This window comes from Platalea leucorodia (assembly GCF_965183815.1).
Source record: "Platalea leucorodia genome assembly, chromosome: 6".
In the NCBI taxonomy this organism is placed as follows: Eukaryota; Metazoa; Chordata; class Aves; order Pelecaniformes; family Threskiornithidae; genus Platalea; species Platalea leucorodia.
In genome coordinates this window covers 1,707,396-1,730,588 of record NC_138828.1, presented here as the reverse complement: position 1 = coordinate 1,730,588, position 23,193 = coordinate 1,707,396, and the positions used below count along the sequence as shown (strand labels likewise).

Below are 23,193 nucleotides of genomic sequence, written 5' to 3'. Positions count from 1 at the left end.
TTAAAAGTTCCTAAACCTGCTTTTAACGGGCGGGTGGCTGTAAGGAGACTCATACCTTTACGTTTACGCCTTTTTCTTTTTCCCTCTTGCAAAAGAAAGCATCACATTGTTGACACTCAAAAAAAACCCCCTTTCCTAGTGTCAGCAGATGTAATTCGTGTGAAAACCGAACTCCTCCTTTTATAACAATGCTGCTTTAAAAATCAACTCGAGGAATGTAAATAAGGCAGTACTCAACGGCAGGCACCTAGCAATTGTCCAGAACGCAACAACACAGGCAAACAGTTGTCTGACAGCACACAACTCTTAAAAATAATACTGATTTTCTGCAATATACAGTATTTACACAACAGCTGCAAATTCGCTCATACAATATCCATTTATGTAGATAAATTAGCACAACAAGTCTTACAGATTCAGTTGTTCCATCGCAAAAGTATTTTGTATGGTGTAAACGTTTGGTACCTCTTGTAGCGGGGCGTTTTCTACACGTGAGCGTTTAAAACCAAAAATAATGAGGCGAGTGCTGAGGCCAGGGCAACTTTTCCGTACTAGAGCTGGACTGAGACCCTCAGCAACTTCTGCTCACTGTTAGCAATACTCTTTGGTGCTTTCCTCCAATGCGTTCAAGCTAGCCAGATAACGCAGTGCGGGAGGAGGACGGGAGCAACTAGAAAGTGAACCAGCACTTCTCCTTCTTTGTATTTACAAGGAAAACGAGTTGACGACCTGCAGTGTCCTGCTTGTGGAAAGCAGCATGCACCGTAGCGTCCAGAAATAAGGACATTACACCCAAAGCGCCAAACAAAGCCTCTTCCAATGGCTATCCTCCACAAGGCGTTGGCGTTCATCTTTCCACAGCGGAGGACCTCGGAGTTCTCTTCTCAACGTGCTTCTTGCTCTTCCTTGAGGTTCTCGATGGAGAAGGAGCACCCGCTGTGGTGTTACGAGCCGGCACCGCAGGCACGGCTGCTGCCGACGCAAGGGCGTTGCAAGGACCGAGGCTGCTGCTGTTGGCAGGGGCCTGGGGTAGCAAAGCAAACAGCCTAGAAGTCTTCCTTGCCTGAGGAGCTCTCCATTGCGGAAACTCAGCACCTTTGGGCTTGGCGTTGGGCGGAGAGACGCGCGTATCTGCGTCCTCTTCGGCAAAAGGAAGCCTGCCCAGAGAACCTCTCCCAGGCGGGAACGGCGCGTAGCGGGGCACTACGGGTGTTGGCATCATCAAAGCCCTAGGCAGATCGCTCTGGTCGAACATCGCTTCCTCTTGCGTTTCAGCGGCTTCGGTAAGGAACGGCGGCGGGAGGGTGCTGCTGCGCTTGCTGCAGGACTCGCAGCACAGCTTGTTGTAGCCCGGGATGGAACAGTAACGCGCAAGCACTTCCATTTGACAGAAGATCGATTTGTCTCCCATGCAGGGCTCATCTGCAAAATAAACATCATGTTGATTGTAAACCGAGCGAAGAGCACCGAAATGCCCGGACAGCGTTTAGATGGGCACTGATAAAGTTCTGCCCGTGTTTCATAAACGATGGGCTACTCTGAATAGGCGACCTGAGATGCTTCAACCCCTGACAGAACTGACACCCTGACAAATAACCCTAGCTGGGAACCAAAGAAACCGGCGGTCGCGTTGAAAATGACGGCTTCTGTGCACGTCAGAAGCGAAGAGCTGTGGAAAGGCACGTTATATTTGCGGAGGGCCACAGACAACGCTTTCCAGTGCTAGCCTCCTTGAGCTCCCACATACCAGGCCAGGTGCAGTTCTGCCCACCCCAAATCACCTTCGCTTCCAGCCTGAGGACATCATCTATCAACAGCATTAAAAATAATGACGTCTTCCCTTAAAGAAATTAAATCCCAAGCAATCTCTCTCAAAGGTGCCTTTTAGCTGATGTCTTAAAATAAAATGTCACGGTTGGATAAAGTTTTATTTGGATAAAGTCTGAGTTTTTTAAGTGCAGAACTGACGGAAAGCTTTTAACAGACGTAAGATGCCTTGAAGTTAAGTGTGTGGCACTCCTTTCAGTCACGGAAAAGATCTTAAAGAGGTCAAAGATCTCTTAGAGATCCCAAAAATGTCAATGTTTCTTTGAGCATTTGCTGGATGTTTGTTCCACAAAGAGAGACGCAGCGGTCACGCTGGACAAAACTGGGAGAGGAAAGCAGTAACGCAAGAAGTCAGAAGGAAAATCGGGCTTTGCTGTTGAGCTAAGAGCCCATCAGTACTCGGGCTCCTCCGGACGGCCACGTGAACTCAAAGGGGAAGTCCTAACTTTTACTGTTACCAGGACTGGGACAAACCCTGAGAGGTTGGGACACTCGTGAGGAGGTGGCACTGTTGAGAATTTCTGTTCTCAACCTCGCAGCCTGTTGTACTGACTATATCAAGGTACAAGCTCCCTGGGTAGTTTGGTATTCTGTATGGGAAAGTGAGTTTTAATTTAAACTTCACTCTCGTTTCACAGAAAAAGTCAAACTCTCGGTTAGTATCCGAGCAGAGCTGCCTCAAGGCACAGAAGAAGACGAGAGGTTGGCTCCAAGCATTTGAAAGGAGCTGCACTATTTGCAGATTTTAAAACGAGGAGGTTTAATACTTCCTTATTCTTCTCCTCCGTGTGCCTAACTCATCCTCTGGCTCATTTATACTCTTACTTATCGGTGTACTTATCCCGTGCCTTGGCAGCATGAACGCCCAACAGAGTACCGCAGGAAGGCGCCTGGGAAGGTCGCCTCGTCCAGCCTCGCAGCAGGGCCAACGCTGTTCAGAAGAGCATCTTGCTATTTTGAAGTCAAGGCATCTGTAGGGGTAATTACCTTCCCCCAGGCATCTACAGGGACCCTCGCGACAGACCGTGCGTTTCAGCATTTATGTTACTTAAGTTTCCATTAGCAGAATTTTCCGAAGGTATCACAGCTAGCTTGAAATGGTATTGATGGATTTTACTTAAAATAGAAGCACGCAAAATTATAACGTGAAAAGCCAAAAGTTAACCCCAGCCATTGAGAAGACCTGTTCCGTGTCTAGTCCTCCATTCATAGTTAGCAATTATGTAGTCAACAGTTTAATGAGCAACAGATGGCGTGTAACACCACTTATTAAGCTCTGAAATTAAATTAGCTTTCTGTGCCGTGCTATTTTCTCACCTGTGTACAGATGCTGCCTCACCACATGTCAACAGTACGTCAGGCAACCAAGTTTTCCTACTTTAAAATATTAACTGTAGCCCAACCTCTCGATCGCTGTAAATCAGCTCAATTCCACTGAACTCAGTAAAATTACACACACGTACACCAGCGGGGTTGCGGGACGCCGTTTATAAATAGCAAATTATATGACTGCGGCATGTAATGTAAAAATTTTCCTCGCTCCTAATCCCGACGTGCTTCCTTGGATCGATGTTTGTTGGTTCTTGACAAACCTAGCATTACTTCTGCAGCCTCGCACGGGAATATACGTACCCCACGAAGGCACTGTAAGACTATTTTTGGCAGGAATTTAGCATGGGAAATTCAAGGGCTATATTTATAATTCATCTAAACCAGAAAAGCTAATATTGAAACACAAACCTTTGCATCATACAGAGAACAATCCTTATGCTTCCGTGTAAACGGAAGCACCCGATCTGGAAAATTATGGCAGTTACCTTATTAACACACTGTGATTTACGTCAGTATATAAGTCAAAGCAAATAGTATCACCTAAAGCGACAAACTGAAAAAGAAAGTACCAAACAATTATCTTTGCCTTTCTGTAGTGACAAGGCATCTTCTTTGGTCTTTTTCTCTCGCGGTTAAAATTTTTATGGTAGCGGTTTGCGATGGTTTAGATTTTGCGACTCAAGTGACAGTGCAAAGACTTGGGTTTGTACTTCTCTTCTTTCAGTCGGTTCTCTAAGTACAATCTTGGAGCTGTATACTCACATAATCCCTTTTTTTTTATTTTTTAGGTTAATTCTGCACAACCTAGTCAACCATTTCCTACTCAGTATGTAAATGCTTCTATCCTTCTGCTGATGTTCACGATAAAAATTCTCCTTCCCGCAATCTGTTACTTGCTTCACGGTAACTAACAGTAGAAGACAGAAGAAAGCGTTATCGGCTCCCTAGGGAATCTTTAGAAGATGAAGCTACTAGAATATAATTTAAATCAACTAAAATATTTTCACATTAGAGTTTAGAATTGACACGGCTCTTACAGAAAGCATCGCTGTAACTCCAAGTACATTGGGCGCTGACAGCATCCCACTGAGAAATCTCGCCGAAAGCTGGCATTTAGGGACTAAAATTTAAAACACGCGCTTTCTTCTTCAGTCTGTATCTTGTGTTGCAAAGGAGGGATAGCTCACGTGAAGACTTTTCAAGGGTCTGTTCTATACAGGTTCTTACGTGGAGCTCATCTAAGTACCACAAAATCCATTCTTCTGATCTGGCACAGCCACAGAAACATGACTGCTGCTCAGGTTATTGCTACGGACCTGCGGGATAAAACCCTACCTCCTCTTTCCTTGTAATCACAGAGACGTACGAACTTCAAGTGAAATATCTACGGGAGGTGTCCTCATTTTTCCACGCTACGAGACTCGGCTCCACCGAGGCATACGGTGGAAGAGCTGGTGGCTCTTCTCCCATCTGCAGACACATGTTTTTTCATGAAATGGAAGAGAAATGCTCATATGCCACAGAACCCAAAAGAAATCACACCAACTGGGCAAACGTTCGTGACAACGCCATTAAGATTAAACTCTCGGCAATCTTGCATGTAGGTAGTAAATCATTTGTCAAAACCACCTGGTGTAGACTGATGTTTTGCTAAGTCTAAAGCCCTGAAAATCCAAATAGTGATCAAGGCTATACAGATTTAAAAGTAAAGGAATGCCACGCACGCCCATGCATAAAGAGTTTATCTACGTGAATATTACGGAATACTATCGGTATTTTTGCTATATTCCCCCAAAACATAGAACGTGGTAGAAACCACATTAGGAAAGCGTGGTGAAAAAGAGAGGCTATTTGGTCTGAAAGCATACTCTCAGCTACGTACTGCTTGGTAAAAGTTCTGGCCCAAAGACCTGCGCAGAGCGGAGAGGGCTGAGCTCCGAGGGAGGAGACGGGCGTAGCGTGGCCGAGGAGCAGACGGAGACCCTGTGGCCCTGCCAAAGCTACGGGGGACTCGGCTGGACGGAGCCGTCCATGCCCGCGAAGTCCGCAGCGTTTTCATAAAGCTCAGGTCGTGCTATAGGTTTGCCGCATCGAGGCCAGCTGCGTCGGCGGCCATCGGTTCACGTTTGCGTCGCAGCTGTGGCGAGGCGTCGCTGTGCCCTCTCTCTTTAGGCAGCGCGCCCAGGGTTTGGGAACCCGCTAGGCACCCCCTGCACATGACCACAGAAATCCTGCGTGCACCGGGGCGTGCGGGACGGGGTGCATACTAAACACCCAAAAACCTACAAATACAGCGAGGATTAACCAACGCGGTTCAACTGCAATGTGTAAAGGGCCCGTACAAGGCTTATATCCCCTCTAAGTGGATCCTAGGTCTTACAGGTCAGTGGCACTTGGCTCCGAGTATTGCTTACGGTGAGAGAGACGTCGTGTTCTCACTTGGAGGAAAAAGATTGTGTGCTGCTTAATTCCCAAAGGCAGGAATTTTTAACACCGGCTATTCAAGAAAATCCCAACTGATGCCTAAAGTACAGATTCTTTAAGGTGATGCTTAAAGCACAAGATCAAAACTATCTGAATAGTTTTGTGAAGATGAAGCCCTTATTTCTTTAAGCTTTAGAAATATTTTTATTCCCAGTGAAAAAGCGGATTTTAAATCTTGTTTATAGTCGCAGATCGGGATTTGCTCCCACCTAGTGGATACAACGATTTATAACTCCTCATTGCTCCCAGATTTGTTCTCTGCTCCGAGTTCCTTCACTGGCAGAAGACCAATAAGAGGGAAAGCAGACGCCTTTCCCAGACTTGTGGGGCGCAGTCAGACTCGCTCCGTGCCTTCGAAGAACTCGTACTCTATTTTTTTCTACCAGCTAGTGATCAGAGTGTTCGGACTGCCATGAGGGATTTAAAAAACAAATAAACCCCAAACCTTATAGACTCATGGACCCAAAGGAAGAAAGGCTTCGTTGGCATATAAAGCTTAAAAATCTGTTCAAAAAATTCTATGAGAACAACGGACTGAGATTCCCAGGAACCTTATTAATGCTCTGTGGTTCCATTTTTATATTTTTTTTTTTTCATTTCCTCAATTGGCAGGCTTGTACAACTTATCCTGGGATTTAGAGGTCGAGCGGGGTTTACTTTGGATTGACCTTCACCTCTACCACAAGTTTTTGCCAACGCAACTTAGGCTAACACGCTGAAACCCCCTATTTCAGCACGCTTACAAGAGAGACCCCGGCGTGCGAGAAGCACCCATCACCTGGAGCTACGATATCAATCGTGTGCTGGACTTCAGCTGGAAAAAAGCGGGAGAATCTCCAAGAAAGGGTGTATTTTCTAGCCTGGAAGAGATGAACGGTGGTGTGGAGCTGTCACCTGACAGTGCAATATCTTTAAAATACAGTACAAGCTTGGTGTGCACGCTACCTGCTCATAAGCATAGGCTCTGACTCGTCTTGGAAGCCTGTACGCATTAACACAGAAAATTTAGCTGTTATTTAGACCTAAATAGGCACCTGGGGGTGTTGGTCGACAGCCGCCTGAACATGAGCCAGCAGTGTGCTCAGGTGGCCAAGAGGGCCAATGGCATCCTGGCCTGTATCAAGAACAGTGTGGCCAGCAGGAGCAGGGCGGTGATGGTGCCCCTGCACTGGGCACTGGTGAGGCCGCCCCTCGAGTGCTGTGTTCAGTGTTGGGCCCCTCACTACAAGGAGGACATCGAGGTGCTGGAGCGTGGCCAGAGCAGGGCAACGAAGCTGGTGAAGGGTCTAGAGCACAAGGCTGGGGAGGAGCGGCTGGGGGAGCTGGGGGGGCTCAGCCTGGAGAAGAGGAGGCTGAGGGGAGCCCTCATCGCTCTCTACAACTGCCTGAAAGGAGGCTGGAGCCGGGGGGGTCGGTCTCTTCTCCCCAGGAACAAGCGATGGGACGAGAGGGAATGGCCTCAAGCTGCGCCAGGGCAGGTTTGGGTTGGATATTAGGAAAAACTTCTTCACCGAAAGGGTGGTCAAGCATTGGAACAGGCTGCCCAGGGAAGGGGTTGAGTCTCCATCCCTGGAGGTATTTAAAGAACGGATAGATGTGGTGCTCGAGGACATGGTATAGTGATGGACTTGGCAGTGATAGGTTGACGGTTGGACTCGATGATCTTAAGGGTCTTCTCCAACCTTGACGATTCTATGATTCTATGAAATATAGGTCTTTTATTTTTCACTGGAGTTCACTCAAGGACAAAATCTGTGTCTAACACCTCTACCCTGTCCAGACGGGCTGCACCGAGACCGGAATCGTCACCCTCACCTACTGCCACCATTTTAAGATGTTCTCTTACCGTTACAGGGAGCGAGTTTACAGACCCTCGCTGACTCTGGCTTTTCCCCGTCGCACTGGTCGCCAGCACGGCACAGGATCTGCCGGGTCTCCGTCCCCTCCCCGCAGGTCACAGAACACTGCAAAACAGACAGAAGGCAATTCAGGACGCTCAGCTTCCACAGCAACGTGCAAAAATTAACGTGGCGAAAACAGCCCGCGGTTGGCTTTCAGGTCAGGCTGTACAGTCCAGCAATTTGTTTTGCAAGTAGACTTGAGTGAAGGCTGACGTGACGGTGAAACAGCGGAGCAGGATGGTATTTTCCTCGGTTCTTGCTTTCCGTAATGTTAAATTTATTATTAGAGCATATTATGAATTTTGCTACCGATTCTTCCTGTAGCCGATACCTGATCTTAGCAGTGCAACATAAAGAGAATACAGAGGAGAGAGGAAGCTCAGAGCTCGCTGAGTTAGCTGTGGGGCTCAGCTGTTTGCTCCCAAGTCATTCTAGCAACATCAACACTTGCAGAGACTCTGCCATTCCAAAACTGTCCGAGCTGGTAAAAAACGTTTTGCTATCCTTAGAGTTGGAAACTTGGAGAAAAACAAGCCTAATGTCAACATCTGCGTTGCAGGATTGTGTATCTGATATCGTGAACGTTTGTCTTGCCGGTTTCTGGAGAAGGCTGGAGAGCTACGGAAGCCCGTGAAGCTGGAAGGCATTACCTGCTGTACATTTTCAGGTTTTGGAAAACTGTCCGGTGCAGTCCAGAGCTTTCAGCTCCGACTTCGGAGGCACGAGCTGTTAGCAAAGGCACGTCACTCCCCGATGACCGCCGCTCGCCTTACCTCAGACCAGGGTCCAGCCTTCCACTGCGCGGGGCACGGCAGCCGGTTGCACGGCCTGCGGCTCTCGGGGCGATCCCCGCTACAGTACTTGAAATGGACAGAGCGGTTTGCGCCGTCGGGCAGGGGCTGAATGCAACGCACCGTCCGGATCTGGTAGCCCGAATTCCCGCAGGTTTTTGTGCAGTATTCCCACTCATCTGCTGCCCAGCTGGGAAGTAAAGAGGAGTAAGATCGCATCGCAACTTTTACCTATTATCCATACTGCTGGCAGGTCGGCCAGCCCTGAGTATACAATATTTTTGTGACGAAACCACTCAATAAGATCAGTAACCGTTCTTATACGGGTAGAAAAAACCCCATCCGCAACGCAGGAACTCCAGCCTAAAAAGCTGTCGGCGTCCTACCAAACGTGGCTTGGGTTAACTTCCACGCCTTCCACAAGGAGCAATCGTTCCTCTTCAGGCCAGACATACTTACAGAGGCTGCGTGCACTCCTGAAGATTGCACATTCTGCGAATGGGCTTTGGCTTTTTGCCGGCTTCACAGAAGCTGCGATGAACCATTTTGTTATCGCTTTTCCTGCGGCACCCGTATTTGGTGTACTGGAACCCTGGAAAATACGGCAGAAAAAGCAGGAAAAACAGATCCTTGTTAGAATTTTTGCTCGAAACATAAGTTTTATGGCTTTTTAAAGGGTTTTACATGACAGATTTCACTGCGATAGGTTTTTAAGGCCAGAAGGGACAGTTCTGACCCCTTCGGCTGACCTCTGCATTACACACAAATCGTGGCATAAAGAGGGGAGAAATCGCCTCCTTAACATCAAGCAGCAGGGCACTGGCTAACCTGGGAATGAACCCAAGTCTCCTTTCAGTGTTTTTGCTACTACCAGAAGACATCACCTGCTCGACTGCTGTATTCAAGAGTTATTTTGACATTTGCATTCCCCATTCTTTGCGTAAGACTCAGGTACACACCGTAAGTCAAGTGAACGCTCAGCAGCATAAATGTCTTAGTCTGTACTTCCAAAGTGGCTTTGGGTACCGAATTTAAACACTTAAAAAGGACTTTTTCTTTCTAGGCTGGAAGCGTGACACTTATAAATCATCAGGCGCTTCAGATATTTTAAGCTCGGGCACCCAAAAATAACAAAGTGCTTTGAAAAAAAGGAAGGTCAAGATTTCTAAAGCATTCACTCTCCCCACCTCTTCCTCTTCCACTTTTGGTAACTTGCCATTCATTACTAGAAGGTGCTACGTCATCTGTTTACCTCCACCGCAGGGTTTGGAGCACTGCGACCAACTCTTTAACGCCCACTCAAAAGTACCTATTTCTTCTTGCAGGACGTTGTTGCTGTTGATAGTTGGTACCGAATCCTCGTGAATGATGTATTTGTAAGTCAGGCTCGATCTCGTGTCATTCTCCCGAGGAATGATCTATTAATAATCGCATGTCAACAGTGGTACAAAACCAGAGCTATTATTTATTCCTTTGCAAAGCAAAGAAACCAAGGCCTGGCTCTTAGGGGAAACATGGAAATTGCTAGTCAACTCATTGGGAAAAACACTGGGTTTGTCTTCACAGTTAGAACTAACAATAGCAAAATCAACACAGAGCCATTTAAAATAAGGTACGTTTCTAGGCTAGCATTCTAAGCTGGCCAAGTAGGACACCATCATCTAGGGTAAAAGGATGGTGGGGCCACATCATTTACTTGGCTGAAGAGCAGGGCTGGTCTCAGACATGGTTCGACATGCAACGCCCTTTCTTTGGTCCACCGAAAGTGTCCCACTGATGTCCGACAACGTGATACCGGGCTTCTGATTGACGTATTACCACGGCGTGAACGGGCAGCAGTTTACAAGAGGGTAACCGCTGGTGAGAACAGGGCTTCAGGCTCATCGGCCGTCTCATCGGCACGTGTCTTTCCGAGAGGCATTACACAGCCGCGTTTTATCTCGGCACGAGCTCCACGCTGGCCACGCGCTTTTTACAGAAGAGAAAGCCACCGTATTCCCGCTGCGTGACGCGTAACCTACCAGCACAACCACTGCATCGTGCAAGGGCCCGTCAGTGTGGAGGGTTTCTATGTCGTCTTCTATGTTGTATTCCCACTCCACGCCCAGGTCGATGAAAGATCGGGATCTGGCCTCCTCCCCTTTCCCATTCAGAATATAGTGTCCCGTAGCCTGGTTCTTAATTGCTAAAAGGATTGAAAACAGTGCCAGTCGTGCCCCCCATCATATCGTCAGCACTCACGGTGGCTTATGTGGAACTTGACAGGGGATATTCTAGAAGACCTTTTGCAAAAAAACCTAACAAACTAGCAAGTGCTACAGATGCGCTGGCTCAGAGAAAGGCCCTCCGAGGCCATCTCTTGCAGCCTCCAAATTCCAGTTTGATGATAGACGCATTCGCGTATTTGCTTCAGTTTTGTACCTCCTTATCCGCGTGAATTAGACACAGATATAGAACGAGAGACAGACTGAAGCACCTCTTCCTATGTAATGCGCACATCTCCCGTACTAGCTTAGTTCCCAAGAAGCACGGGTAGCGGCAAGGAACTCGGGTCAAATCTTCAAAATCACCCATCTTCCTCATTTGCATAAGCCCCAAATCACTATTACTGGGAATGCCGATTAGTACAGCAGACACCTCAGCAGACTTTAAGTGCATTTCTTATATTCCTCTGATTATGACAACTTTTTCATCACATTTTAGTTTCTTTTGTGTACATCGGTATGTACCGGATGCTAAAATCAGTAAGCAAAGAGCTGAGGCGTTTGAACCCCTGGGAAACTACTGGGGTTTGGGTTCCTGCATCACACCGTGAAAGCCACGCTTCCAACTGGAAGCCAATACATTAGAAATCTGAAAGATGGACCCTCATTTCTTCTGTTGTACAACTTTTCCCAATGCACCATTAAACGCGATAAAGAAACTATGCAGAAATCTTCCGAGTCGCTATGACTGTAGTGATCCAAATGCAGGAGCTCTGCAGTACCGAGCGCGTAGCTTCACGAAGGCACTTGCTGCCAGAGCAAAGCTAGGCTTCTCTGAAAGTTACCGTCAGGCTTGGTCCAAAATGAAGCTCTTGGACCTCAAAAGCCAAGTTTCCCCCTTTGACATTGTCACGGTTGAAGCAATTTCGTCTATTTTTCTTTTCTTTTCTATTCCTACTTCTTTTTAGGAACTACGTGAACTCTGCTTGAAGGGTTTACAACTCAGGTGTTGCCTTAGCACATGAGGAGCTGATTCAAAGGCCGTTAAAATCCATGGAGGATCTCACCCCTCTCCCGTGAGCTAAAAATCCCTTTGGCATTATCAAATGGTGAGCAGTAAGATACCAACTGATTGACAACAGTATGAACTGTCCTGTGTGAGAAAAATCTGAAATGAGATGGACTGCAAATATAGCGCAAGTTCCCCAGTCTTTCATTAAAAAAGCTGTTGCTTACAAGCTGCAGCAAATAAGAACAATTAAAGACACTGAATTTGACTCATGTAATCGAATACACGGTTTTTACCCTGGCAGTGCCTCTTTATATGTGAGTGATGACGATCTTTTGTTAGTAATCATGCAAATTAGGATCAGTTTAATATTTTGAGGAATTCACATGAGAAGGAAATACTTGTTTGCGGAGCTTATGCTGTAGGACTCGGTCCTTAACATGCAATTTCGAATGCACATATTTACCCCAAACCCTTTAATTTGGTTATCTCATTTCTCAGGTTCTTCCGTATCACTGCCCCGTGCTTCTCATCATGCCTCAAAGCCAAACTGAGGAGAGAAACACTTACCAAGAAAGTGAGGAGAAGCCTCGTCTTCTTGGATAAACACATGTCGAGCACCAGGAGGGATATCAAACATCTTAAGGTACCCTTTGGCATGTGTAGCAGTCAACGGAGAAAGCAGAGGTGGAAAGAAAAAGTAATAGCCGTGGTTAGGAGCGCACCGCGTCCTCCCGCTTCTACTTGCAGAAGAGCGCATCCATCGTCAACTGAGACGCGGCGTCAGAAAGAAACCGAGCAAATAGGTTTGTCACGTATTTGACGGGACCTCCTTGTGCTTGTCCTCTTCCGGAGAGGGAAGAGAAACCCCTTACAAACCTATTTGTCGCTTGACTAGCTACGCTGCTATAGGCCGTATCGATTAACAATTCAGGCAAAAATATGTTTCCTGTGCTCCTGAGCGTACCAGGGGAAAAACGCAAGTCTTCCTCATTATTTTTTCCCAATCGCTCATCAGCCAGGCGGTTAGATTTGAGTTCACTTACCATCACGTTAGATGCTAATGTCTTAAGTGCGTCTGCTTACTTCGGAGACGCCAAAGACTGACGGAAGGTGGGCGTAGTACAGAGCGTATTGTCGCTACGCATCCGAAAAGGCATTTCTGTATGCAAGTTAACCCAAACTGTTTACCACTGCGAACGTAAAACGCATCAATTAAACTGCTGCTGCTGAAGCGACGGGGCTGAATTCAACTCTCTACGGCTAAAAGTAAAGAGCTGTTCCCAAAGAATACGATTCTTATTTTAAACTTCAATTATCTATCAGTCCAAACCACAGGTAATCAGTGTAACGTTAATTAAGTATTGTCATTAGGGAGACTAAAATCCATCCCAGGGACCTGTCAACAGGTACTGCGATATCAAGCTTGAAACAAAGGCATCATAAGCACTCTGAGTACCTGGTATTTTCATATTTCCATTATTTTCTCTTTAACAACTGGAGATAGAATTATGATAAATCTCTGTAGATCCCTTTTGTGAGTAAATGACTGTTTTGTACTCTGCTACGCAATCTTCCCGACTAACCCAGCCCTGCTATCGAAGCTGCCTGGATGTGACAAGATTTTTATCCTTTGTGCACTGCAAACACAAGACGCAGTTTCATCCCGGGGATTCTGGGGCTAACGAATGCGTCGGTGGCTTCTCACGCACCTGACGTACTACAGCTCCCGGGAGAAAAAAAAAGTGAAGACAAAGATGAGCTACGAATACGTAGCGTCACGGTCTTGGCTGATGAGTGACTGCGCAAACAGCATTTGCCAATCTTTTCATCGATCGTCTTTTGAGCACATGAAACATAAAGCTTTTGCCTGATTTGGCGTTGCCTATCCACGTCCGAACGGAGACGGGAGCTGCGGCGAGAAGCCTCAAGTTGCCGTGGATGCCTCTCTCTTCAAGTGCCTCCAACTTACCCAGCGTATTTTTAGACTCCTTTGTTTCAGAAAGGGAAATATTGCGAGCTCCTTTGGGCAATGTAAACGCTCCTCTTGTCTTCCCTTAAACAGAACGGCTGTAATTAGTGCTAGGGGAGCCAGGTCTTCTTCTTTCATTGACTATGTTTGTCAGCCAGATGGTCTTCACGAGCGTAAAGTATACATTACGTTACGTGTTCAAATGCACTTAAAGCAGAATCAGACACATCTAGCAAGCGCTAATAGCCAATGAAAGTCAGACCAGTGAAAATTCAGGTAGGTGATTTTAAGTTGGATACTTGCAGATTTCATTTTCCAGAAACTTGAATTCTTTCTGGCACCTCTTGCTTAAATGTTTTCCTGTTGGAAGAGGTCAATTAGTCTTTTTAATGACTAGTTTGCCAAAGTTAGGGTAAAACAACCAACATTTCAGAAACGCTTCTATCGCTTTCATAAACATTTGCAAATAAGGGGCTGATTAACAGCCTGGACTTGAACTACCTCCTAGCCCTGCCTGCCACTTGGCGCTGTCGTGCTTTGCAGGCGCTGAAAATACTGTGCAAACGTTCAAGCGCGGGCCGTCGCCCCGTCAGACAAGGCAGCAGGTCTCGGTGGCCCGCAGGCAGAAACGCTGAGCCAGAGCCTGGTAGCGTATTTTGGCCTCTGCTGGCCTCTCATTTGCCCTGTTCATCTCCCGGGGTTTGCCTAAGCCAAGCCACAGGCTTAGGCAGTACGGGCACTGCGCGCTAGGAGCCGCAAACAATCAGCACAGGCAACAGAAACCAGACGCGTTGTTGGATGGGATCCGGAGTTGTGACATGAAAATCCTCCCTGCCCCCAAAATTCCAATCGTTTTCTTAGTGAAAAAATCAGAAATGCTCTTAGAAGGCTGAGCACTTACTTCTGTTGATTGCTTTTTTTTCTTTTTTAAAAGAAAAGCACAGTAGCTGCCAGCTCCAGAAATACCCAGGCTTAGATATGAGGCTCAAGTCATAGTCTTAAGTCCATTACTGCCAAAGCGTTAATGATTCTTGCATTATTCCGCGCCCAACCCATCAGCCTCCAGGGAACCATCCCTTTCAGAAAGGCTCTCTACTGTAATTTGATAATTACAACCGATAAACTTTTCCAATTGGTTTGTAATAATTAATAAGTATTTTCAGCAGAATATTTTTATGTATTTTATTTCCAGTCGCACGTTAACTTATCTTTGTCCATGTTTAGCTTGGCTGCTCACCCTCCAAATTTAATTATTAATGCTGCTTCACGGCAGCACTTACCAGCCTCTAAACGGTTAATGCAGATATTCACATTATCTGTCCCTTAGCCTTTCTCCGCTGTATATAAAAACACTTAGCTCTATCAGACAGCTCTCCCTGAAATAACTGCTCCCGGTCATACAGGAGATATATTTCCCTGAGTAGCTTCCCCAGACTGGAAAAAAAAAAAAGCAGCAATACAGGAAAGCCTTAAAATACAAAATAGTCACAGCAAACGTACAAGTTAATACTGCCCTGGCTTAACAAATAACTGATGAAATGGAAATTTCTGAAGAAGTCCAAGGAGATCTTGAGTTATTATTGCTATCAACTGTGTTGCAAAATACCCCAGAGCGCAGTCTGAAAATTTTAACCGGGCCGTTCTTAGTTCTGAGCGAGCAGAACGCTACCATGGGTTCCCCTGCATCTCGGTCGCACAACTTAAAGGATATGAGAAATCAGGAGTCCCGCCAAAACATTTTTATATTTGGTTCAGAATTCAGCCGAATCTATTTTTAATTCATCTATTTGACTAAAGGGCTGTAATTGGCGAGAAAGCATCATAAACAACCAACATGACATGAGGATCCCTACGCTCGCTTCATACGCACAGAAATTCAGACTTCCATTTAAAACTCTTGAATTTAGGTTTGAGAGGAAAAACTTGTGAAAAGCTTCATCTTTAACGGGAGAAAAAACTGTTTCCTTTACTCCTCCTACAGAGAGAGGCACGCTACGCTTAGTGTCAGGCAAAGTATCTCGATTTCTGCGTTTCCCTGTGAGAAGAACAGCTTGGTCTTGTTGAGCAAAACTGAGTGTATCCCCACTTAGCCCAAGCGTTGTCTGGCTGGGCTTCGACATTTACAAAGACGAACTAAAGACGCTCTGCATGGGGAGTATTTCTCAATACGCTTCACCGATCAAGCTTTCTTCTAAGAGGTCCTTCAAAGGACAGAAATGCTACACTGCTTTGAAGATTTCTTTATCAGGGACTAAACCGTTTTTGCACATAGCTTACAACTTGCGTTTTGCTACCTTAAAGTAGGCTGCGTTTCTGACCGGTCTGCAAAAGCGCTAAGTACGACACCAGAGACAAGAGAAACTATATGGAGATGCATGAAAATGCTCTTCCTACCAAGTTTTTTGGGAGTGCGGGTGAAGGTTCCCTTCACGGTTCGGCAATGAGAGTTATCCCCGCCGCAGACGCCGCACTTATCCTCAACCTTATTGGAGCCAATTTCCTTGTCGCAACCCACTTTCTGCAGAAGGAAGAGCAAAAAAAGAAAAAAAGAGAAGGCTTTGTCATTAGGTGTCAGTTTTAGTTATGGTGGGAAGCCATCGCAAAATTAACGCACGGAGGAACATACCACCCAACGCTGATCTATTTTATTTAAACACAGATTACTTGCGAATCTGGTGCTGGATAATGGTTTTCATGTGAAAAACAGAAGCGATTCTTGCTTTATGTTCGCTGTACTTCAAGAATAAGAAAGATGGGAAAGAGAAAAATAGACACGATTCTTCTCAGATGTGAAACTAAGTGCAAAAAAGGCGAAGGAAACGATCAGCTGAAGAGGAGCGGAGTATTTCCATGCGTTGCGCTCATTTAATTTAAATTTCAAGGAATTATGAGGAACATGATGCTGCAAATATTGAATCGAGAAACATCTGCAAGGTCTATCTCTGCGCCGTTGACCGAGTTGTTCTGATGGACTCTCACCAGAGCCGTTACGCAACGCGGCGCAGCTCAAACTCAACGCTGCCCTTGGGAAGCTGCCACTCACCACGCATTCCCCGCGAACGCAAATGCTGTAGGGATCTTTATAGGAACAGCGAGTCCCGTCGTGCGTCAGCTGTTTCATGTAGGCGACATCTCCGGTTTCTTTGGACTGGCAGTACAGGTGACATCTCTTATTAGCTGTGGAGCAAGGAAAGAGGAGAAACTGCATAAATTAACAGCAATCCAGACGTGTTTCAGAAAAATATCCCACTGAAGGAGCGAAGAGAATATGACAGAGATAGAAAGGACCTTTAACAGACAGCTGTGGAGAGAAAAAAGGCAATGAACTCGCTTTTTTGTGAATTATAGGCCTATCGCTTTGAGATGTTCTCACAGAAATCAGTTCCCTGCTAAAGAGGCTCCCGGGACTGGGTTCTCGACTGTCCTGAAAGCAGCTTTCACTCCGATCCCGGCGGGAACAGGGCTGAGTTTACAAAACCACAGGGATGCAGCAAAACGACAGCAGAAAAAGGAGTCTGTGAGAAGATGGTGCTAAAAGCCAGGTGAAAAGGACAGGGGATTTGGATCTTTAACTTTCTTTATCCTTTTTTGAAAATACCAGCTGAACACGTATTTCCCGGCTGACGCCTGAATCTAACTCCTTAGCCACGTGTAAAGGGTATCTCAGGAGACACCCGCGGAAGAAACGCCAGCAACTCCGCAATGCCTTCCGGCGAACTAGGAACCTGCCCTTGTGCTTGAAGCTATCCTTGTCACCCAAGGTAATTACTGGGTGAGACTCATGTTTGCAGTGAAGACTGATGGAATGAGGCCGGGGCAGGTGGACCTGTAAAAGTGGGAAAACACTAAGAAGGACTTCTCAAGTAGTGCCATTACAAAAACACCGTTAATAGTTGGAGCAGCTGCGATCGAAGGTAGGCCCTTTACAGCCAAGCAGACGAAGACCTGTACAGGAGAGAGGGGAGGAAGGGTTCTTCAGGCCCCAACCACCAGCTTCCCACGCTTTGCCCCGACAGCAGAGCGCCAGAGCTCGACAGCCCGGTGCAGTAAATCCTACCGGCACCCACCAGTTATTCCAGCCGGAGCCGAGAGCCTCTTGCCACATCATATTCTCACTAAGAGGAGGACAAAAGCCAGGGGAAGCTAGCTGGCCTGGGGAAATGACAACTCGCTGGCATGGCACCTCTTCTTTCCTTCTGGGGCCACCCATTTTTCCCGCTTTTTAGTCACACCTACGCTCGCTCGCACACCGATTATTCCTGGTCTCTGCATGGCTGATGAACAAGACCCCCACAAGCTCTGGGAGATGCCGGGATTGACTTGCAATCAAGGCAAATAACCGAACTTACAGTCCGGGTGTTCGTACGGCAGCCAGTGGTGCTTGCTGTTCTGAAACTCGAAGTGGGAATTGCGCTGCTGACACTGCTGCGCTCTGAAGTCCTCAAAGTGCTTCGGACACTCCTCCGTGTTGCAAAGCTGGAACTCAAAATTGACACCAGCACAGTCTTCACCTCCGTTAATGGGCCTGCGAAGAGGAAACAGTCAAGAAATGCTCAAACCCTCTGGACGTTAGCTCTGGGGATTTTTCTTCTGTCTTCGGTGCAATTTCACACTCTATTTTAAGAGACAATCTTGTAAAGCAATGGAAACAGAGCAGTCACACTGCACAGCTACGCGCTTGCAGTATAACCTCTGTGCTTGCCCATGCATCCCCGAGGCGTACGCTGAAATGCAGAAGTAACACACGTGCACGTATATGCTGCCAACAGCCGATTTACAATTAGAGATTATCTAAGATAGATAATTTGCAATTAGATATTATCTATCCTGCAGCTTGCTGAGCTCACGCGCTATGTACTCTTCGCTCTCTTACACATCAGCTACATCCCTGGGATGGTTTTCCACAGGCTTTCCTCTGGAAATTCTTGGATTCTCCAAAAATGACCCTGGCTCCCTGCAAAAAGCCATTATTTCAAGGGGCTTGAACCGAATGTGAATTTTGGCAGACTCCATCCAAAATGTAAATGCCATTTATGCTGCCAGCTGTAACGACTCCCGGTTGACAGAAACTACCGCCTCGCCAGACCACCTACATTGGATTGTTGCACTGGCGCGTTCGAAAGCGAACTCCGGTTCCACAGGTTCGTGAGCAGGAGCCAAATTTTGTCCAGGGTCCCCAGTTGCCATCCTGCTTCAGCTGGTTAGCGTTCTTCCACATGCAGTGACCTTTATAGCACCACTGAGAGAAATCGGGCAGGGAAAACAGATGAGAAGAGAAACAAAACTCAAACCGAATGGATAATCGCGGTAAAATTAAAAGCACGCAGAGGTGAGCTCACGGGCTGAGAAGGGATGTCTTGGAGAACAGACTGCAAGCAGAGACTTTCCTGGGGACGAGGTCTACGTACTGCGGGCCCACGAGCACCTGAAGGCGGTCGGCTCCGTGGCCGAGCAGGCAGCACCGCCGAACCCCAGCCGCAACCCTTCCGCGCGCAGACACACGAAGCTCAACACATTCCACCCTCCTCTTCGCTTAATTTAAGTCAGCCTTTGTTTCATTTGAGTCGCTACCACCTTTTTGAAGGAATTTTCACGTTCTGAATATGAGCAGGATAACGTTTTTTGCGGAGGATTAGTTGGTTTTTTTCTTTTTTTCCCCCTCATACCGGCCAAATCTCACACTTAAACAGGCTGGAACAGAGGGCTAGTCACTGGGCAGGGTGGTGTTTTGCTGGCTAGGGCACACTCAGATGGTATAAGTGGCTTTCCTGTATCTCGAAATACATGGAATTTGCTAAACAAACATTTATTTGCGTATAATTTTATAATTAAAAATGAATTAGCAGCAGGACACCCACTAACGGGGATATTAAAAGGGAAAAATAAAGAGCTAATCCTAAGCCCGCACAAACATTTAGCCACAGTATGTCTGGACCACAAGCACTAGGAAGCAATCCTACAGTAACGGCATTATCTGCTGCCGTGGATTCCTAAAGACATTTTACGGACACTCTGCAGATGAGATGAGAATCCAAAAAAACATAACAAAAAGGCCACAGAAGAGCTGAGAGTGGGTTAGACCTCAAGTGGGGTTTCTGTGTCCAAAACGTACTTTGTACTACGGCAAACCTTGTACGGTTCAAAAGAAGAGCAGACTGGGAAAGCACAGCTCCCTCTTTTTCCTTTCCTCGAGCTCCACCCAGGGAATGCTGGGCAATTCCCTGCTTTCCTCTGTGCCCTTCAACCCAAATGAATGCAACCGTTGGGGTTTTTTTTTTTTTTACTACAAACATAGCAAAACCACAATACTCACTTTTCCAGGGGCACATTCTGTCCCATCGAGCGGAGGTCCTTTCTTAGTCTTACAGAAATACGGGTTATCCGGATGGCTACACCACAACTGCTTGCACGGGTCAAAGGTTCGGAACTGCAACCCAGAACATTGAGGAGATGCAACTCAACATTAGATTATTAACTCTTTTCAGATAACGATTCAACCCACCCAGTCAATTCATCTCGCACACACGGCTACCAATAAGTACGGTATCTTCAGAAAGAAAAGGGCAAAAGCAGCTTCAGAAAGAAAAGGGCAGTGCTTATTCCCTGCATCCCCTAGTCCTCAGCTGGTGAGAAGAAGAAAGGAGGAGACACCCACAAGTGGGAGGAAAATGAGGTTTTTCCCCCTTCTTCCTTGGGATCGCTACCACAAGCCTGTGTCACGTGGACCGTGCTGCCACCCACTTTGACCATGAAACCAAATGACCCAGATTTATGGGTTTCACCCATAAATATCTCTCTCCTCTTTACAGATCTGTTCAACTGCTCTTCAATTACGAGAAAATGCGTGTATTGCAGCTCTTTAATAAGGCCAGACCTCAACTTGCTGAATGAACGTTTGTCTTTGCAACGGCTGCCCCGGACATACCGCTGTGCACATTTTATAGCCGACGCCAAAATCAAAGCGGCACTGTTCGTCCATGGAATAATTGATGCCTGGCAGCTCAGGAAGCTTGGGCCAATCATGTTCGAAAGGGTCGTCGAGAAGACAGTCGTAAGAGCTGTGGAAAGACATACAGAAAAAAAAAAAATCATGGGAAGATGGAGTGATTTTATTTTTTTTTGATCAGAAAGATCAAAGTACTTATCCTTAGTAAGGCAATACTCCTTTTCTCCACCTTGTTTGCTGCCTGTTTACATGGCTATTGCTCCCCGAAGCACAGCCAGTCCCTTCTGCAGGAATATCGCCCAGCGCAACGTGACCGAGCACTGGATGGGAAGATCCTACAGCAAAACCCCCACGTTTGCGGCAGCCTGTGGAGAGGCATCTCCAGGCCTTCCCTGCCCTAGCATACATGCGAAATTTGCGCTTTACTTCCCTGGCACCAGAGGCAGAAAACAAACCCTCCTGCGCTCCCAGCACCAAAGGGCAACATAGAATCATAGAATCGTCATGGTTGGAAAAGACCCTTAAGATCATCGAGTCCAACCGTCAACCCAGCACTGCCAAGTCCATCTATACCATGTCCTCAAGCACCACATCTATCTGTTCTTTAAATACCTCCAGGGATGGAGACTCAACCCCTTCCCTGGGCAGCCTGTGCCAATGCTTGACCACCCTTTCGGTGAAGAAGTTTTTCCTAATGTCTAACCTAAAGCCGCAAGGCAAGCCGCCTTCTCTCTTCCACAACTTTTGCTAGTTCCTTTTCTGAGTTTAGGGCTTCCTCCTGCCAGTTTCACAGCGTAACTCCTAGAGAAATCAAAAACCTAGGGAGAACGCCAGCTGCCTGCCATAAAGTCCTGCTGCCAGCCCCCGGAGGATGCAATGGGCTTTGGGTACAGCCCGAAGCGAGGAAGCATTCCTCCTGGTTTATAGCTTTTCTCATATAGATTTGAAGGGAAAAAGAGTATGGCAAAAAAGGAAGATGAGAAAACCGCTCCACCGGAGGAGCCCAGAGGTGGAGACGGCGGTGCCTCGCTGCCATCGCGCTGAAGCACGGAGCGGCCCGCTGGAATGCCTCCGAAGGCCGAACCCCTGCCGGGAAGCAGGGAGCAGGCCACCCCGGAGGGTCCCATTCCTCAGCACCTCTGAGGCCCCAGTACCGCCGCGTTTAGAAAAAGGGCTGACGCAGTCAAGGGTCCCGTTACGACACTTGGTGCCTGCTCCGTCACGCTGGGATTGCCTCGCCTCTTCTCTTCGCGGTCTAGCAGAGGGCAGCACGCTGGCCCCACGTCCCAGGAACTGCAAAGACTTCTGTTTCCTTTTAGTTTTAGTTTAGGAAACTTTTAGTTTCCTAAAACAACGACCGGCGAGCGCTGGCAGGTCCTTACTGTATGTATCTTTTGAGTTCTTGGCCGCTGCACCTGGACCAGTGGTAGCGATGGAAGGCAGCCTGCACCAGGGGAGCCATGACACTGCCCATCGCTGTCTCATCCCCGCATCTGTTCCCTTGCCCATCGTGCTCCATTCCCAGCCTGTAACAAAGAATCGGTATCAGAGCCCAGGCAGTTTCTGCTCTTCAACCAGTAAAACAACTGTAAAGAAAACAGTTTCTCGTGCACGTGTAATCATGCAAAATCTTTGCATTCTACGGATATAACCTTCATTTCAAACTGGTCGTCTTTGATGCCAAGACACAAGGACTCTCTGAATACTCATTCATTTATACTTTATTTGTTAATTCCAGGAATGAACTAACTAGATGACGACTTCTTATGCTTCAGATGAAGGAAAACAATTCCGCTCGTCAGGGAGCAGTTCATTCCGACATCGAATTGTTCACATCTGTATACTCATTTATCGAAACCACAAAACTAACATAGTTATCACGTTGCACCTCCAAAGAGCTAACACCGTTAGCATGCTACATCTCCAAGCATGCACCTGGTACAGCTTAATAGGCAAGTGACCTGGTCATCTCCATTTGGGCTACGCTCTGCCCAGTGAGCCGCACAAGTAGCCCGCACTACTCAAGGAAAACAAAAATCAGATCCTCAGTGCTTGACGTTAATTCACCCAGACGGCTAACAGAGACCTTGGCTTAATGAGTTACTCCCAACTTAACAGTTTATCATTCTTGAGGAGGTGCCAAATCTGACAAATCAGCGCTTTCAGTCAATGAGGAGAAAGAAGTTAAGGATGCTTGACAAGCTCCTGTCTCCACCGCCGGGGCCTTCCAAGTTTCTTACTGACCTCCTCCCACCCTAGAGAAAACAAGTTCCCCTTCTCTCTTCCCCTTCCTTTCTTCCCCCACTTCTCCCTTCATTGCTTAAACCCCTGAGGCGTTCCAAGGGGATGGAAATAAAATTAGGATAGCTTTCATATAGCCATTAAAACTAAAGCACTTGAAGCAAGCGGGAGAGGCAGCACCACATTTTGTTGGCAATCTAACTGCAAAAGTTAGACTTACACGTGACCAGTTTCATGAGCAACCACAAAAGCTGATGAAAACCCATCCTCGTGGTTGAGAGTACAGCTTCGGACCGGGTGACACATGCCAGTAACAGGAGCGTATCCTATTGAGAGAAATTGTGTCCGATTCTTTTACCCAGTACATTTATTTTAAACAACACCCCCCAATAAACTAATTACCTGAGAAGAACCTAGGATTATTTTCTTCCGATTGCCAATTTTTTCCTCTGTCTTTGCAATTGCTCTCAGATAGAATAAATGGCT

The 23,193-nt window shown here is 46.9% G+C and overlaps 1 protein-coding gene across 1 annotated transcript in view; it reads right to left on the bottom strand.

Moving 5' to 3' along the window:
* Window positions 1–847: 847 nt before the first annotated feature.
* ADAMTS3 (ADAM metallopeptidase with thrombospondin type 1 motif 3) overlaps window positions 848–23,193 on the bottom strand; it is a gene marked incomplete at both ends in the record, with an annotated part of 124,448 nt that continues 102,102 nt past the window's right edge. The window contains 15 exons of the mRNA XM_082315445.1: window positions 848–1,422; window positions 7,490–7,607; window positions 8,318–8,525; window positions 8,795–8,927; window positions 9,588–9,753; window positions 10,357–10,520; window positions 12,119–12,199; window positions 15,915–16,038; window positions 16,564–16,697; window positions 17,870–18,045; window positions 18,614–18,759; window positions 19,834–19,947; window positions 20,446–20,578; window positions 21,849–21,992; window positions 22,928–23,033. Of these exons, the coding sequence (XP_082171571.1) occupies window positions 848–1,422; window positions 7,490–7,607; window positions 8,318–8,525; window positions 8,795–8,927; window positions 9,588–9,753; window positions 10,357–10,520; window positions 12,119–12,199; window positions 15,915–16,038; window positions 16,564–16,697; window positions 17,870–18,045; window positions 18,614–18,759; window positions 19,834–19,947; window positions 20,446–20,578; window positions 21,849–21,992; window positions 22,928–23,033 (2,522 nt within the window). The remainder of the gene's footprint in view (window positions 1,423–7,489; window positions 7,608–8,317; window positions 8,526–8,794; window positions 8,928–9,587; window positions 9,754–10,356; window positions 10,521–12,118; window positions 12,200–15,914; window positions 16,039–16,563; window positions 16,698–17,869; window positions 18,046–18,613; window positions 18,760–19,833; window positions 19,948–20,445; window positions 20,579–21,848; window positions 21,993–22,927; window positions 23,034–23,193) is intronic.